Source organism: Hypomesus transpacificus, unplaced genomic scaffold, assembly GCF_021917145.1.
Source record: "Hypomesus transpacificus isolate Combined female unplaced genomic scaffold, fHypTra1 scaffold_417, whole genome shotgun sequence".
Taxonomy (NCBI): domain Eukaryota; kingdom Metazoa; phylum Chordata; class Actinopteri; order Osmeriformes; family Osmeridae; genus Hypomesus; species Hypomesus transpacificus.
Window position 1 is genome coordinate 42,485 of NW_025813935.1, and position 17,368 is coordinate 59,852.

The window sequence follows — 17,368 nt, forward strand, 5'->3', positions numbered from 1 at the left end:
AAGGTTCATTTTGTTTAAAAAACTTTGTCTGCCCACATAAACATGTGGCATAGTGCTTATCTCTGCGCACACACACACACACACCCTTCGCATGAACCCAGTTAAATTGTCCAGACTTGGCCACTTCACTCCCCGACGGTTACATAGTTTCCACCGTGAGCGTTTTCAGAAAAGCTAACTGAGTAACAAGACCGCACCTGCCCCCCCGCCCAGACACGCTAGTGTTGAAGAGTACCAGTGACCTGCCCCCCGCCCAGACACGCTAGTGTTGAAGAGTACCAGTGACCTGCCCCCCGCCCAGACACGCTAGTGTTGAAGAGTACCAGTGACCTGCCCCCCCGCCCAGACACGCTAGTGTTGAAGAGTACCAGTGACCTGCCCCCCCGCCCAGACACGCAAGTGTTGAAGAGTACCAGTCACGTCTAAATTAGAATACTACAAATCCTGACAGAGATCTTCATTGCGTGACTGGAATAAAACCTTTCTGATAACCGGGGCCGGCCCGAACCAATAAACAAACAAAACATTTGTTTAGGGCCCTGCGATTGGTTAGCCACCGCCCCCTTCCCCCAAATCAATGGGCCCCCTACACTATTTTTGTTTAGGGCCCTAAAAACCCCTGCAGACAACTATTGACATTAGGCTGCATTATTTGTAAATGATGACTTGAGTGATTAGCCTGTATTTGCTGCATGCTCTTCCTGTCAGGCAGGATTACTACTATTATACCCCGTGGTTGGATTATAGCTCCCTCTGGTGGGATGGCAGTGTTGCAGACCTACTCAAAAAACCTCCCTTAACCCTGCCGTCCTCCAGAACTACAGACCAGTATCACTGCTACCCTTTTTAAAAACAATTGAATGTGCTGTATCTAATCAACTGTCTAACTTTCTCTCTCAGAACAACTTCTCATCATCCCAAGATGCCATGATCTCTCAATCACCCTGGGATCTGCGACGGTGACCCCTTCATCATCTGCCAAGAACCTCGGGTGACCATGGATGACGAGCTCTCCCTCACGGCCCACATTGCTGCAGTCTCCCGGTCGTGTAGATTCACCCTCTACAACATCTGGAAGATCAGGAGATACCTGTCTGAGCATTCCACCCAGCTGCTAGTCCAAGCACTTGTCCTCTCCAAGTTGGACTACTGCAACTCGCTTCTCGACACTGGGGAGACACTGACTGTCTCCCCACCTTCAAGAAAAGGCTTAAGACACACTTGTTCCGGGAGTACAACGGTACTTAAGAAAGATTTGTTGGATCAGATGTTAGTTTATTTCCTCCTGGAAGACAATGATACTTATTGAGGGACTTGTTGCACTTGTTGTAAGTTATTTAACTACTTGTACTCGCTGTGAATTACATTATTGTTGCTTGCTTTCCTCCAGGTACTCTAGCACTCTCGAGGATCATGTTGTTTAATTGTAATTTGTTTAACTATATACTCTTCTGGTTCTACCCATTGGCACTTTTCACAATGTATGCATGTTTTGGCTGCCCGCAATGTTTTTTGGATGTTGTTTTAGTTTATGAACATTGACCTATGCACTTTTTGTAAAGCTATTTCTTGTAGGAAAGAATAAATGTGTAAATGTGCAGACGCGTTGCTTGTCGGAGTCCGACCCTGCCTCACGTACTCTCCGGTGTTTGGGAAGGCCGCCTTAGGGACAGCCGCCTGTCTCTGCCAGACTGCTAATCCGGTGGGAAACACTGTTTGGACTTGGCTGCTATCTCTGTCTGAGGCAGCAAAATGCTGACTCGTGCTACGACAAGTCTAAACTTGAAATAATAAAATTAGATAATAATTAAACGAGATATTAATTAAGGCCATCGTCTGCGTGTGAGTTCATCTGACTTGAGAGACTGTGCCCTTGTGTAAAGCCTTCATTTTCAGCCTTGAGGCAGGAAATATTAATTAAAAGCTAAGTGTGTAAACAGAGATAACGTTCAGAATTTTCTAACCGAAAATGTCATTTAGAAAGTTTCATTTCAGCAGTTATGAACAAAATGTAAAACAATTAAGAAACAGATCATGTACAGAGCAGGATATTAAGATTCTATTTCTTTATTAAGAGAAATGCACAGTAGGTTATGTCTGAAAAAAACATTAAAAGCAGCTAATTTTATAAGACAGTCTTGCATGAAGACATCCTACCGGCTACCGGCTGCCATGACAACAAGCTCTGCCATGGTACCAGCAGGTTGTACGTCTTCCTTTGTAAAACTGTCATGTAGTTGTAGCAAATTAATACTGTAAGGTTAAATGTGTATCCATTTTTGTTTTTAGTTATACCAGATCTATCCTATCACCTGAGAACAAACCACATACTACATGCAGTTGTTTTCAGTAAAACTTTATTAGTCAGTGCATGAACAAAACACCATGTTGAGGTCATCTGCTTTTCATCCCTTTTAAATATTCTTTTTGGGGGTTTTTTACATTAAAAAATAATGGAGCGGTTTTGTATATATCTCTATTATTCCCCCGAAAGACTCGGCAAGTATTTATAAATGTGCTGTACAATATACAAACATTTACATCTACTTTACCAACAAAATGTAGAGAGACAAGGAGAAGGAGTTGTCTAATGAAGGAATGCAAGGCCACAATATGATACAGAGACAGTATATGGTTCCAACACAGGCAGGAGTGAGAGAAGAAGAGGAGCAAATACATGATCTGGCTGGTCTGAACCCTGATGAAACACCATAATCTGGCTGGTCTGGACCCTGATGAAACACCATGATCTGGCTGGTCTGGACCCTGAGGAAACACCATGATCTGGCTGGTTCTGGACCCTGATGAAACACCATGATCTGGCTGGTCTGAACCCTGATGAAACACCATGATCTGGCTGGTCTGGACCCTGATGAAACACCATGATCTGGCTGGTCTGAACCCTGATGAAACACCATGATCTGGCTGGTCTGAACCCTGATGAAACACCATGATCTGGCTGGTCTGGACCCTGATGAAACACCATGATCTGGCTGGTCTGGACCCTGATGAAACACCATGATCTGGCTGGTTCTGGACCCTGATGAAACACCATGATCTGGCTGGTTCTGGACCCTGATGAAACACCATGATCTGGCTGGTTCTGGACCCTGATGAAACACCATGATCTGGCTGGTCTGAACCCTGATGAAACACCATGATCTGGCTGGTTCTGGACCCTGATGAAACACCATGATCTGGCTGGTCTGGACCCTGATGAAACACCATGATCTGGCTGGTTCTGGACCCTGAAACACCATGATCTGGCTGGTTCTGGACCCTGAAACACCCTCCAGGGGACACACAATCCAACTGCACAGAACTTGCCACCAATTGTCTCATGTATTATTCAGTGCCTGCTTAGAGGCCGGTTGATTCTGTGTTTAGAGCAGAGGCATCTCTGTTGACCAGTCCCATTGTGGCGCTCAGCCCCACCCAGGCCTGCCGCAGCATCTCTCTAAACAAGCCTCCCCTGCCTGGTAGTGCTGCTTCATCACATCCCTGAGCTTCTCCCATGGCAACGTCAGCCCTCGTCAGACCAGCGCATCACACCCTAATCCTAAAACATAGCATCACTGAGGGTTCTAATCAATGAACTAGTATTTGTCTTGTAACAGCACACCTTCAGTAAACAACAACAACAACAACGGCAGAGTCATGTGACGCAACAAACTGTAGAGATCAGACCCTCCCACCTGTAGAGATCAGACCCCCCCACCTGTAGAGATCAGACCCTCCCACCTGTAGAGATCAGACCCCACCTGTAGAGATCATACCCCCCCACCTGTACAGATCAGACCCCCCCACCTGTAGAGATCAGACCCCACCTGTAGAGATCATACCCCCCCACCTGTACAGATCAGACCCCCCCACCTGTAGAGATCAGACCCCCCCACCTGTAGAGATCAGACCCCACCTGTACAGATCAGACCCCCCCACCTGTAGAGATCAGACCCCACCTGTAGAGATCAGACCCCACCTGTAGAGATCATACCCCTCCCACCTGTAGAGATCATACCCCCCCACCTGTAGAGATCAGACCCCCCCCACCTGTAGAGATCAGACCCCCCCACCTGTAGAGATCAGACCCCACCTGTAGAGATCAGACCCCACCTGTAGAGATCAGACCCCCCCACCTGTAGAGATCAGACCCCCCCACCTGTAGAGATCAGACCCCCCCCACCTGTAGAGATCAGACCCCACCTGTAGAGATCAGACCCCCCCACCTGTAGAGATCAGACCCCCCCACCTGTAGAGATCAGACCCCCCCCACCTGTACAGATCAGACCCCACCTGTAGAGATCAGACCCCACCTGTACAGATCAGACCCCACCTGTAGAGATCATACCCCTCCCACCTGTACAGATCAGACCCCCCCACCTGTAGAGATCAGACCCCACCTGTAGAGATCAGACCCCACCTGTAGAGATCAGACTCTCTGAGCAGTCACATGTCATAGTGGTCCTAGAACGCTACGCAGGAAAGTGTGTGGTGCATTTAAACAGACCGGTCAAACACCAAAACTGTAAAATTCTGTAAAATATGACAATTCTCACATTTTTGTCAACAATAAAAACACATATTTTGAGCTATGGCAAACTTGTGGTAAACACATGGCAATTTGTGTGAAGACCCATGGAAGTTACTAGAAGTAGGATACATGAGAAGATCGGTCCCAACCGACCTCTGAGATCTAGAGCAAAATGTGGAGTGTTTCAGTACGGCTACAGATACACATATTAATCTAGAATTTAAATAAATTACACATAAGGTAATCATACATGTGGTAAACAATATCTCAAACCACAAGCTTCTGGTCTTCTGTAGTGATATATTTTATAACGAGAAGGAATTGTCTCTACAATAGTCTTAGAACAGTCTAAAATCCTGGCAAGGACTGTTGTCTGGGCTCGGCCCTGCCTGGACAGAAGGTCACATGGTCATCATAGTGATCTACCTACAAGCAGGAGCAGGCGTCCGCAGTGCCGCTGAACGGAAGTTTGCAAGTAAAACCCGAAGATGCGTGGACGTGACATGCAACTGAGCGAAGACACCGGTGGAGGTGGGGGCACGGCGCTAACCCCCCTCAACCCAAAGACCTTGGAGCAGGTCGGAGGCAGGGCTCCTGTCCTCAGTTGCATATGGGAAGGTTGCATCGTAACAGCTGAGGCCTGGCTGTCTATAGTCGACATCCCTACATTGGCACATATATTCACATCAGGGTTAGGGTTAGTCTGACCATGGCCCTGCGCTGACGGGGGAAAGAAAAGAGAGTTAAGAAAAAGAGTTAAGAGAGAGAGAGCGAGCAGTTGTGCTACATGCAGATGCACTGTCAAAGAGGTAAGACCCAAGTCCTGCACAGGAACATTGAGGACACAGAAGACCAGAGGAGCTTCAAGTCAAAACAGCCACCCCACCACCCCACCCCACCCCACCCCAAAAAATCACCAGCACTCTAAAATGAAGAAAAACACAGTTGTAGGTTTGGTTTAGTGTTGGGCCGTGTGGAGGTGTGTCAGAGCGGGCCCCTCAGGGCCTCTGCGTGGGACAGGATCCTGGCAGAGCAGGGCACTCTCCAGGGGCCCGGGCTCAGGGGGGCCCTGGGGTCAGGAGGCCCCTGGGAGCTGCGAGGGGAGGTGGCTGCAGACTCCTCTCTGCTCCGCTCCTCTTTAGAGGAAGTCTTGCTTTCCCTCCTGCTCCTCTCCTCTCTTTCGCCAGTCTCTGCTTTCCAGACCTCCCGACCCGGGTCTTTGCTGGCCTGGCTCCTCCCCTCAGCAGGCCTTGTGCCTGCCTCTCCCCCCCCTCCCCCCTGCTTCTCCCTGGGAGGGTCACGCCGGGCCTCGGCCCCGGTCTTCTCGCTACTAGCAACCAGCTCAGTGGCAGCCTCGCCCTCCTCGCCCCCCCGACAGCTCCTGCCCCTGGCATCCCCTCGTTTAGCGAACTTCTTTTCTTTAACCTCTCCGCTGGCATCCTTCCTCTGCTGCCTTTGTGGTCTGTCTGCCTGTTGATAAACTCTTGCCACTTCCTGTCCAGCTCCAGGTGCCTTCCTGGGGCTGGGGGACCTGCTTTCTTTCTGTGGGTGGGACTTCCTGTTTGTCTTGCTTTGTTCCACTTCCTGTTTACTCCTCTGGTGTTTTTTGGGACTGTTTGAGCGCTCTTTGGCTTTGGGGAGGGACGGTGTGTCCCCTGCTGTTTTTGGGCGTCTGGGTTCCTGACGGTGGGTGGAGAGGCTGTTGGGGGGCGGACTGTCCTCCGGCTGGTCCCCCTGCTCCCTGCCCCCCTCCCCTGGGCCCCTGCTGGTGTAAGGACGGGGGGCCGGGGGGGCAGAGGAACCTGACATGGTGGAGCTAGCGTGGAGAGGAGAGAGGAGGGGAGGCGTGTCTCTGGGCGAACTGGCGGGTGAAATGGCAGTCGGTGTCCGCAGACCTGGAACCAGGACAGGGGGTCAGAGACAGGGTCAGAAATAGAGAGACAGGGTCAGAGAGACAGGGTCAGAGACAGGGTCAGGGTCAGAGACAGGGTCAGAGACAGGGTCAGATACAGGGTCAGATACAGGGTCAGGGATAGAGATACAGGGTCAGGGATAGAGAGACAGGGTCAAATACAGGGTCAGATACAGAGAGACAGGGTCAGATACAGGGTCAGATACAGGGTCAGGGATAGAGAGACAGGGTCAGATAAAGGGTCAGATACAGGGTCAGATACAGGATCAGGGATAGAGAGACAGGGTTGGATACAGGATCAGGGATAGAGAGACAGGGTCAGATACAGGATCAGGGATAGAGAGACAGGGTCAGATACAGGATCAGGGATAGAGAGACAGGGTCAGAAGAAAAGGAGGAGGGGTTTACCGGGGAGAGAAGGCAGAGTGGTGAGAGCAGCCAGGCGGTCAGTACTGGTGCTCAGTGGAGAAATAGCACCCAGACGAGCCTGTGCTGCCTGCAGGAGAGAGAGGGGGGAGGGAGAGAGAGAGGAGGGGGGAGGGGGGAGAGAGAGGAGGGGGGAGAGAGGAGAGTGGAGGAGGGGTGAGGTGGAGAAAAAGAGAGAGGATGTGAGAGGGAGGGGGAAGAGAGGAAGAGAGAGATAGAGGGGGAGAGAAAGGGGAAGGGGGACGGAAATTAGAATTGTACTTATAGAGGAAGAGACTGATAGACAGAAAGAGAACAGTAAAGCTGTTAGAGACAGCCAGGAACCCCCACTCATTCTAACCAATTAAAAAACACAACAGTAGGTTGAGTCAACGATTATGAATGAATGGAGTGATTATCCTTAAAAGCTATAGCATAATGGACCTGCAGACAAATGAGAATCTCCATTAACTCATGTAAGCACTTGACAGCTGAATTGTTATCCACATTTATACCCAGTGTAATCCACTTACTAGCAGTGTTTGGCTAATTGTGCATTCGTCCATTCAGTTAACTGGTCCATGTTGGTGTCCATTATAAAATTACTTAGATTGCAAGGTGTACCAGGAAGTGAGTGAAAGGTGTACCAGGAAGTGAGTGAGGTGTACCAGGAACTGAGCGTGAGGTGTACCAGGAAGTGAGTGAGGTGTACCAGGAACTGAGCGTGAGGTGTGCCAGGAAGTGAGTGTAAGGTGTAAGGTGTACCAGGAAGCGAGTGAGGTGTACCAGGAAGTGAGCGTGAGGTGTAACAGGAAGTGAGTGAGGTGTACCAGGAAGTGAGTAAGGTGTACCAGGAAGTGAGTGAGGTGTACCAGGAAGTGAGTGTGAGGTGTACCAGGAAGTGAGTGTGAGGTGTACCAAGAAGTGAGTGAGGTGTACCAGGAAGTGAGTGAGGTGTACCAGGAAGTGCAGACTCACTGCTGTCCTGTGCCAGGCCTGCCCCGGGGCAGAGCAGCAGCAGAACCTTACTGCCCCCAGCCTGGATCAGCTCTATGGCCCGGGTGTGAGAGATGCCCTGGGTGGGCTCCCTGTTGATCTCCACTATCTGGTCCCCCACCTGCACACACACACACGCACGCGCGCGCACGCACACACACACGCGCGCGCACACACACACACAGGTATCTTGATTACTCAAGAATAACATTACTGAAACACCAAGATACAGTGGGCCTCATGTACGTACATTCTCAAAAGTAGTGTTATTAGCACCATGGCCAACCCGCAGATTGCGCACGCTGTGATATTTCAATTTACGTCGTAGATACCAAACTTGCAGGTCATCAGGTAATCAGCGCCTTTCTCTGCCCACTACACTGTACATTGCGAGCATTTAAACGCTCACATTCTATCATGGATCAGCCACCAAAGTCAAAACAGCGATGACTGTTTGTTTGAAATTATCCTGGTGCCAACATTTGTAATTTAGCAAGGAGTTTAACAACTGCTAGAATGGAATGTGAACGCTGAGTCGGAGATTCAATGTAATCTTTGATTTCTTCCAGTAACTGTAATATCGCATGGCTGCTTAATCTGTAACTCGTAACGATTTTGTGTTCACCTAACTGAAAAAGCGTGATCCTTGTGGCAAAAATCCTTTGGCCTGTGTCTTCATCTTTGCTCAGGATACTGCTGCCATTTCACCAGGAGGCATATGCGCACACAGGTTTACACCTGCTTTTAAAAAGCGTAATAGAGATGCGCTTTCATGGGCGGTTTTTGTACATACCGCGGATACATAATTAGGCGCACTAAACGTATCCCCTCCCATCTCTTTATAGGAAACTCCCACTTTCCCCTTGACCCTCCCGTGAATGCATATGCATGACACAAAAGTGCAATTTGCCATTTTCAGTTCCCGCGACAGGCAGTCTGTGCTTTTACCTCAGTGCAGCATGTTTGTACATACCTCGCCATGCTTTTACACGCAAATTGCGAAACATATTCGCCTGAAGTGGGCGCAAAAACGTTAGTACATGAGGCCCAAAGAGTCTTCATGTAAATACTGTTGTTACTCTACAAAGTTCTAATCTTGGTGCACACACACCTAACACACACATACACTTAACACACACACACATCAACACATGCAAACCTCTTACACACACCAATACTGACACACACCAACACACTCATCCAAACACCCCCCTCCACAGGGTCAGACTCACTCTGATCCTGCCGTCCATCTGGGCTGGGCCGTCTTCTGCCAGGCGCAGGATGTACAGCCCCATGTTGTACTCTGTCCCCCCGCGCAGGCTGAACCCAAACCCCCTCTCTCCCCGATCCAGCTCCACTGTCAGGCAGTCCTGCTCACACACACACACGTACACACACGTACACACACACACATACACACACACACGTACACACAAGCATAACCAAACACACACACATACACACACACATTAATGCTGTCTCCTAGATTTTTACCAGAGAGGGAGGGAGGGAGGGAGGGAGGGAGGGAGGGAGGGAGGGAGGGAGGGAGGGAGGGAGGGAGGGAGGGAGGGAGGGAGGGAGGGAGGGAAGGCTTGCCTGTTTGGGGCCTGTAACACACAGTGTTCCTTGGTTGCCCACAGGAAGTGTCTTGTATTCTGACCAGCTGACTTCCTCTCTGTTCTCCTCCAGGTCCAAGTTGAAACTGAAACACACAGCGCTGTTACTTAGCAACCACACACTCACACAGCGCTGTTACTTAGCAATCACACACTCACACAGCGCTGTTACTTAGCAATCACACATTCACACAGCGCTGTTACTTAGCAATCACACACTCACACAGCGCTGTTACTTAGCAACCACACACTCACACAGCGCTGTTACTTAGCAACCACACACTCACACAGCGCTGTTACTTAGCAACCACACTCACACAGCGCTGTTACTTAGCAACCACACACTCACACAGCGCTGTTACACACCTACTTACACACTCTTAACTTAAACACACTTGCACATGATCTACACACTCACCGTAAATTCACACACAACATATAATGTACACACACACACCTACACACACACCTACACGCACACGCACACGCACACACACACAGGTCTTACTGCTCGTCCTGTTGGGCAGACAGGGTCCTGTGCTGGGGGGCGGGGCTCTGCTTAGCTGAGCTGGCTCCTGACGGGGGGCCCTTGTACTCTGAAACACACAAACACCAACTAACACCATCAGCATGTATACACTAACCATCAGCATGTATACACTAACCATCAGCATGTATACACTAACCATCAGCATGTATACACTAACCATCAGCATGTATACACTAACCATCAGCATGTATACATTAACACTAACCATCAGCATGTATACACTAACACTAACCATCAGCATGTATACACTAACACTAACCATCAGCATGTATACACTAACCATCAGCATGTATACACTAACCATCAGCATGTATACACTAACCTTAACCATCAGCATGTATACAGCCTTTCCATCCCCCCTCCCCCTCCTCCCTATCCCCTCCTCCCCCTCCTCCACCTCTCTATTCCCTCCTCTTCCTTCTCCACCTACCTATCCCCTCCTCCCCCCCCCTCCCTGTCCCCTCCTCCCCCTCCTCCCCCTCCTCCTCACCATCCTCGGGGACCACGGTGAGTGTGACACAGAGGCCAGCCTCTTTGATGAGCAGCACGATGTCGTTGTGTGACAGCTCGATGATGGAGCGCCCGTTCACTGCAGAGATGCGGTCTCCCACGTTCAGCACGCCGCAGCGCTCTGCCGGGCTGCCCTCGATGATGCGGCCGATCTTGTGAGGGATCACTGCGCACACACACACGGAGAGAGATGCATACCATCAGACCAGATTCTAGAACACAGGGAAGGAGATGAGGGTGATGATGTCACACACAGGGATGGGGTGCTGCTCTCACCTCCCAGCGGAGGGCGGCTCTTGGACGTGAGAATGACGAATCCAAAGCCCTCGCTGTCCCTGCGGTGCAGCGTGATGTCGAAGGAGGGCTGGTCCAAGCTGCTGAAGGTGGGCTGGTCCAAGCTGCTGAAGGTGGGCTGGTCCAAGCTGCTGAAGGTGGGCTGGTCCAAGCTGCTGAAGGTGGGCTGGTCCAAGCTGCTGAAGGTGGGCTGCAGGCGGGGAAGGCGGGGGGAGCCGTTGGCCAGTGCTGGGGGCAGGCTCTGAAAGGCCTCCTCCTCCGTGGCGTCTGGAACACACACACACACACACACACAGCCTGACGCGCTGCTGGAGAACTGACCTCTGGACATCACCGTACATGAATGTGTGTGTATACGCGGGTGTATGTGTGTGTGTGCTGACCTCTGTAGATGACCTTCCTGCGGACGGTGAGCAGCACCTGTCCGTTGCGAGCAGCGTTGGTCATCAGATCGAGCACCTGCTTGTGGGAGCGTCCCTTCACCATGATGCCGTCAATACCAATCAGCTCGTCTCCTGCTCGCAGACGCCCGTCCTTCTCTGCCGCTCCCATGGCAATGATGGCACCGATGTACACCTGGCACGGGGACGAAGGGACAGGAAGTGACAGGAAGTGACCAGATGTCAGAGAACACAGGAAGTCAGATGAGACAGGAAGTCAATGGGTGCTTGCTCAGATGGCGTGCTCGTCTGGGAAGATGTGGAGCCAGTAAGCACAGAAACATGAAGGCTCCATTCCAGCAGCAGTGTTCCTGGAGGATCTTACTGGCTGCTCCGGCCCCTCTCCTCCCAGGACACGGAAACCGAAGCCTGTCTCCTGGTCCCTCCTGATGAACACATCCAGGTCTCTGGTGAAGGGTTCTGCACACAGGTCAGGGTTCACACAGGGGTCAGACAGCCCACTTGAGGACCGATCATACGGAGACAACATTGCTGAGTACCTCACAGTCATTTAAATTGATCAGATTCTCACAATGATTCAGTCAAGACAGCCACCAACCAGTTAATCAATAAAACCTGTGTACCTGTCTTTCTACCTGCCCACCTGTCTATGTGTGAACCTGTCTACCTGCCCACCTGTCTACATGTTTACCTGTCTGTCTACCTGCACACCTGTCTACATGTGTACCTACCTGTCTACCTGCACACCTGTCTACATGTGAACCTGTCTACCTGCCCACATGTGTACCTGTCTGTCTACCTGCCCACCTGTCTACATGTGTACCTGTCTGTCTACCTGCCCACCTGTCTACATGTGTACCTGTCTGTCTACCTGCCCACCTGTCTACATGTGTACCTGTCTGTCTACCTGCCCACCTGTCTACATGTGTGTACTCACGCTTGCTCTCCAGCAGGGCACGGGACTTGAGGTACATCTCTGTAGCATCCCTCTTGGGGGAGGCGAAGCCTAGCGTGAGGGCGTGGTAGGGCAGAGGCTGGGGGGCGGAGTCAGGGAGACAGTCCAGACTGTGGGTGCTAGTTGTCATCTCCTGTTTCTGACACACCCACATCAGCCAGTTAGAACACACACAGTGCATAGACACACACACACCCACATCAGCCAGTTAGAACACACACAGTGCATAGACACACACACACCCTCATGTAGATCAGCCAGTTAGAACACACACAGTGCATAGACACACACACACCCTCATGTAGATCAGCCAGTTAGAACACACACAGTGCATAGACACACACACACCCTCATGTAGATCAGCTAGTTAGAACACACACAGTGCATAGACACACACACACCCTCATGTAGATCAGCCAGTTAGAACACACACAGTGCATAGACACACACACACCCTCATGTAGATCAGCCAGTTAGAACACACACAGTGCATAGACACACACACACCCTCATGTAGATCAGCCAGTTAGAACACACACAGTGCATAGACACACACACACCCTCATGTAGATCAGCCAGTTAGAACACACACACACAGCCATGCTTCCACCACCAGCCATTCCATGCTTCAACACATTACCCCCCCCTACCCCAGACATTATCCCCCCTTCCCCAGACAATCACCAGAGAAGATAATCGCTGAATGAGAGAAATTACCACTTTTCACAACAAACAAAAGGAGGCATGCTGAAATAAAATCAACATTCAAATCTAAATCTTCTGTTTCAAAACATATAATTAGATGCCGAGGTTGGGTATTAACTGAAAGAAAAAGGTATTTGGGAGGAGGAGGAAGAGGAGGAGAGTAGGAGGAGAAGAGGAGGAAAGGAGAGGAGGAGGAGGAGAGGAACATAACTCTAGACTCACAGGTTTGAGGCTCTTAACAGGGGAGGTGTGACCTGCAGAGAGACGAGACAGAAAGAAGGAATTAACAGATCGTATATATATATATGGAACGGGTTTCACAAGAAACTAACCGGACAACAATCTCCACCTCATCACTGAACATTTGATTCCTCACATCACCATGAAAGGAGGGAAACATGGGTTAGGGAAACAGAGTCAAGCTAACAGTTGTGGCTAACGTTAGCTAGCTTGCTACCCACATGACTAACTAATAGTGAGCAGACAACAGACTAGGTTAAATTCTGCAAATTGTTGTTTGATTAGATAGATTGTTCATTGATTAGAAATCGGGAAACATACGAGAAAACTGGCACCCTGTTTGTTTAACTAGAAGAACTAGCAATGGTCTGAAATGTATAAAATAAAATATTACGGGATGGCGTTATATATTGAGTCAACCTTTAGATCTGTAGATGTTCTTACGTATAGACAGTGGCTATGACAACAAAGATAAATATAGCCTACTTCTATAAACACTGAAAAGGCTAGAGCACTAAGAAAGACAAATGTGATGACATTCACAACGCAGTAAAAGGTTATTTTGCTGCTGCTCAACAACAGAAACAGATAAAAAATGCCAAAATAGTGGAAAGTCACTACATTTGTTGCTAGTCGCTAGGAAAAGTGAAAAGTCGCTAAATCTCCCTAAATTGGTAAGACTGGGTGAGAACACCCTGGCATCCCAGCCAGCAGAGGGTGCCATCTCACAGGGAGAGCGCTGGAGAGCAGGGAACCAGACAAGAAAAACCAAGCTGTGATGAAATGAACTCCAGGGGGTTGAAACTGCAGCGGCGTGACTCCATCAGTGAACATACATCTCTGGGTTATTAAAGATGAATAGCACATATACGTGGGAACTCATGGACAGACTTGAGGAGAGAGAAAGAGAGATGGAGGGAGGAAGAGAGGGTGAGAGAAGCAGAGAGAAATTCATGCATGAAATCCAATGACCAATCCTGCTCTTTCTCCTCATTTACTGTACAGCACGCACACACACACACATCCTGGCTCATAGACTGTTGTAACAGCTCAGGCTCTACACACACATACACACACACACACACACACACACACACACACACTGCAGAGCCCCTGGAGCAGAGAGCAGCATACAGGGTTAACAGAGCATGCTGTGGCAGAGAGACCAGGCCTGCATGGTCAACCACACACCCAGGAACTGGCATTATTATCAAGCATGGGCACACTGAAGGAGCCAGGACACCTCGTCTCCATCTCTCTCCCTTCCTGCATCCATCTCTCCATCTCTCTCCATCCCTGCATCCATCCTCCATCTCTTTCCCTTCCTGCATCCATCTCTCCATCTCTCTTCATCCCTGCATCCATCTCTCTCCCTTCCTGCATCCATCTCTCCATCTCTCTCCATCCCTGCATCCCTCCCTCTCTGTTCACCATCTCATCTGCTCTTCTCCTCCTCCTACTCCCCCCCCCCCCCAGCCCCTGCTCTCCTCCACCCTCCAAGCCAAAGAGTCGTACCCAACGAGGGTTAAATCTGCCATTAGCTATTCCACTGGAGAGCTGAACCCTGCCCTCCTTACCCTGGGTTGAGCTGTGTGTGTGTGTATGTGTGTGGGGGGGAAGAGGGTGATAATTGAGGGGGAGGGAGGGGGGAGACGTGGGTGTGGAGCTGTCCGCCTGGAGGACCCCAACACTAAGGGCCACACCCTGATTATCTGCTAGTTAAAGGGCTGTGAGGAGCAATGGTGAACAGCCCCCTCCCCCCCTCCTCCTCCTCCTCCCCTCCCCTCCTCCCCCTCCTCCTCCCCCTCATCCTCCCCCCTCCTCCCCCCTGGTGCTATGAGGATGATCAAAGCAGATCCAGGCCTCATCTTCATGTGTTGCTGTCTTCCCCCAGGCGAGGGAGATGGATCAGGGAGACATGAGAAGGGTGCTCCCCTCCTCCCCCTCCCCTCCTCCCCCCCCTCCCCTCCTCCCCCCTCTTCTTATGTAACTCCCCTGTTCAGGCTGCAACAGCATGCAGGTCTCCTCATTCTGAGCCCTGGCTGACTGCAGACACTAATAGGACTGGTGGTACGGGTGTGTGTGTGTGTGTGTGTGTAAATGTGTGTGTGTGTAAATGTGTGTGTGTGTGTGTGTAAATGTGTGTGTGTGTGTGTGTAAATGTGTGTGTGTGTGAATGTGTGTGTGTGGTTTCCTGCTCTCCGCAATGTGATGGTCAGGGTGGATCTATCTCCACTAACATGTCTATCATTACTGGGATCAGGTGACTGGAACCCACTGCTAGAATGTCATCATTCTACTGGGGAACAACAATCATGCAGAGAAAAGCAGGTAAGGAGAGAGGTGGAGAGAAAGGGAGAGGTGTAAGGTGGGGGGAGAGATAGAGAAGGGGAGAGAGGTGGAGAGAGGGGAAGACAGGTGGAGGGAGAGAGGGGAAGAGAGGTGGAGAGAAAGGGAGAGGTGGAAGGAGATATCACCTCCCTCACAGGAATGTATCTGAGCTCCAACATGAGTTGAAGACATTCACCTTGACAGAAACCAATCGAAAAAAATGATGTTGTATTTTACAGGAGCAGAAATCCTTCTTTCCTCCCACTTCCTGTTCCCAGAGAGAAGCCACAGAACACTCAGAAGAACACAAGTAGAACGTACTGCTGTCTACTCCTCTTGTTTCTATGGTAACGGTATCCCCTCCCCTTCTGCCCATAGTCAAGGTACTCCTCCCTCCCCACCGGCAGTTCCTTCAGGATGTCCACCACCCTCTCTCTCCCCCCTCACCTCCTCTCACCACCACCACCTCTCCCCCCTCACCTCCTCTCAGCACCACCACCTCTCCCCCCTCACCTCCTCTCAGCACCACCACCTCTCCCCCCTCACCTCCTCTCAGGACCACCACCTTCTCTCTCCCCTCACCTCCTCTCACCACCACCTTCTCTCTCCCCTCACCTCCTCTCACCACCACCTTCTCTCCCCCCTCACCTCCTCTCAGCACCACCACCTCTCCCCCCTCACCTCATCTTAGCATCACCCTCTCTCTCCCCTCACCTCCTCTCAGCACCACCTTCTCTCTCCCCTCACCTCCTCTTAGCATCACCCTCTCTCTCCCCTCACCTCCTCTCAGCACCTTCTCTCCCCCCCACCTCCTCTCAGCACCACCACCTCTCCCCCCTCACCTCCTCTTAGCATCACCCTCTCTCTCCCCTCACCTCCTCTCAGCATCTCCTTCTCTCTCCCCTCACCTCCTCTTAGCATCACCCTCTCTCTCCCCTCACCTCCTCTCAGCATCTCCTTCTCTCTCCCCTCACCTCCTCTTAGCATCACCCTCTCTCTCCCCCCAACCTCCTCTCAGCATCTCCTTCTCTCTCCCCTCACCTCCTCTCAGCATCTCCTTCTCTCTCCCCTCACCTCCTCTCAGCATCTCCTTCTCTCTCCCCTCACCTCCTCTTAGCATCACCCTCTCTCTCCCCCCCTCACCTCCTCTCAGCACCACCACCTCTCCCCCTCACCTCCTCTCAGCACCAGCAGGTTGACCTCCCTCCCCACCGGCAGCTCCTTCAGGATGTCCACCACCTGGGCGTGGCTGAGGGTCTGCACGTTGTGGTGTTCCACCTCCTTGATGACATCCCCCTTCAGCAGACCGCGGCACCACTGTGCATCCAGGATCATCTTCACCTTCTGGCCCAGGGGGCAGTCTGCGATGGCAAACCCAAACCCCCCTGGCCCCTTCATGAGGGGCACGTTGACCAGCTCCGGCTGCAGCATGGCCCCCCCAGCCTCGGCTTGGCGCCCCCCGCTGGGCAGAGCGGCCACCACGGGCCGCCCGCTTGCGTCGGTGGTCACGTAGTGGAGCTCCTGGGAGGAGCCGAGCAAGGCCTCTCCCTCCACCAGGAGAGGCTGGCCGTTGAGGAGGGGCACGGCCGTCACCACCTCGCCCCCCTGGAGGCCGGGGGCTGGGGGGGGGCGGGGGCGGGGGGTCGTCGCTGGTCAGGTCCACGTCCGGAGGCAGAGGGTAGCCCCTGCAGAGCACCATGTCCACGTACTGGCTGACGGGGACAGACTGGAACATCAGGACCACCTCCGGGTGGGTCTTACCCAGCACACACGTACTGTTGATCTCTACGATCACATCACCTGGAGGGAGAGGGAGGGGAGGGGGGGGGGGAGGGAGGGGAGGGGGGAGGGAGGGAGGGGAGGGTGAGGAGAACAGGGGAGAGCAGGAAGAAGAAGACAATCCTGTTAAATCCTGAATATGA

At 51.5% G+C, this 17,368-nt stretch overlaps 1 protein-coding gene across 1 annotated transcript; it reads right to left on the reverse strand.

The window, feature by feature from the left end:
* Window positions 1-4,354: 4,354 nt before the first annotated feature.
* LOC124464759 (membrane-associated guanylate kinase, WW and PDZ domain-containing protein 3-like) lies at window positions 4,355-17,246 on the reverse strand (the record flags this gene model as incomplete). The annotated part of the gene is given in 13 exon segments (XM_047016589.1): window positions 4,355-6,426; window positions 7,788-7,965; window positions 9,077-9,214; window positions 9,441-9,546; window positions 9,969-10,056; window positions 10,501-10,686; window positions 10,797-11,081; window positions 11,198-11,390; window positions 11,580-11,674; window positions 12,153-12,309; window positions 13,098-13,129; window positions 16,622-17,061; window positions 17,063-17,246. Coding segments are annotated over 13 exon segments (2,993 nt in total), but the record flags the coding sequence as incomplete, so codon positions are not given.
* Between the last annotated feature and the right edge of the window lie 122 nt (window positions 17,247-17,368).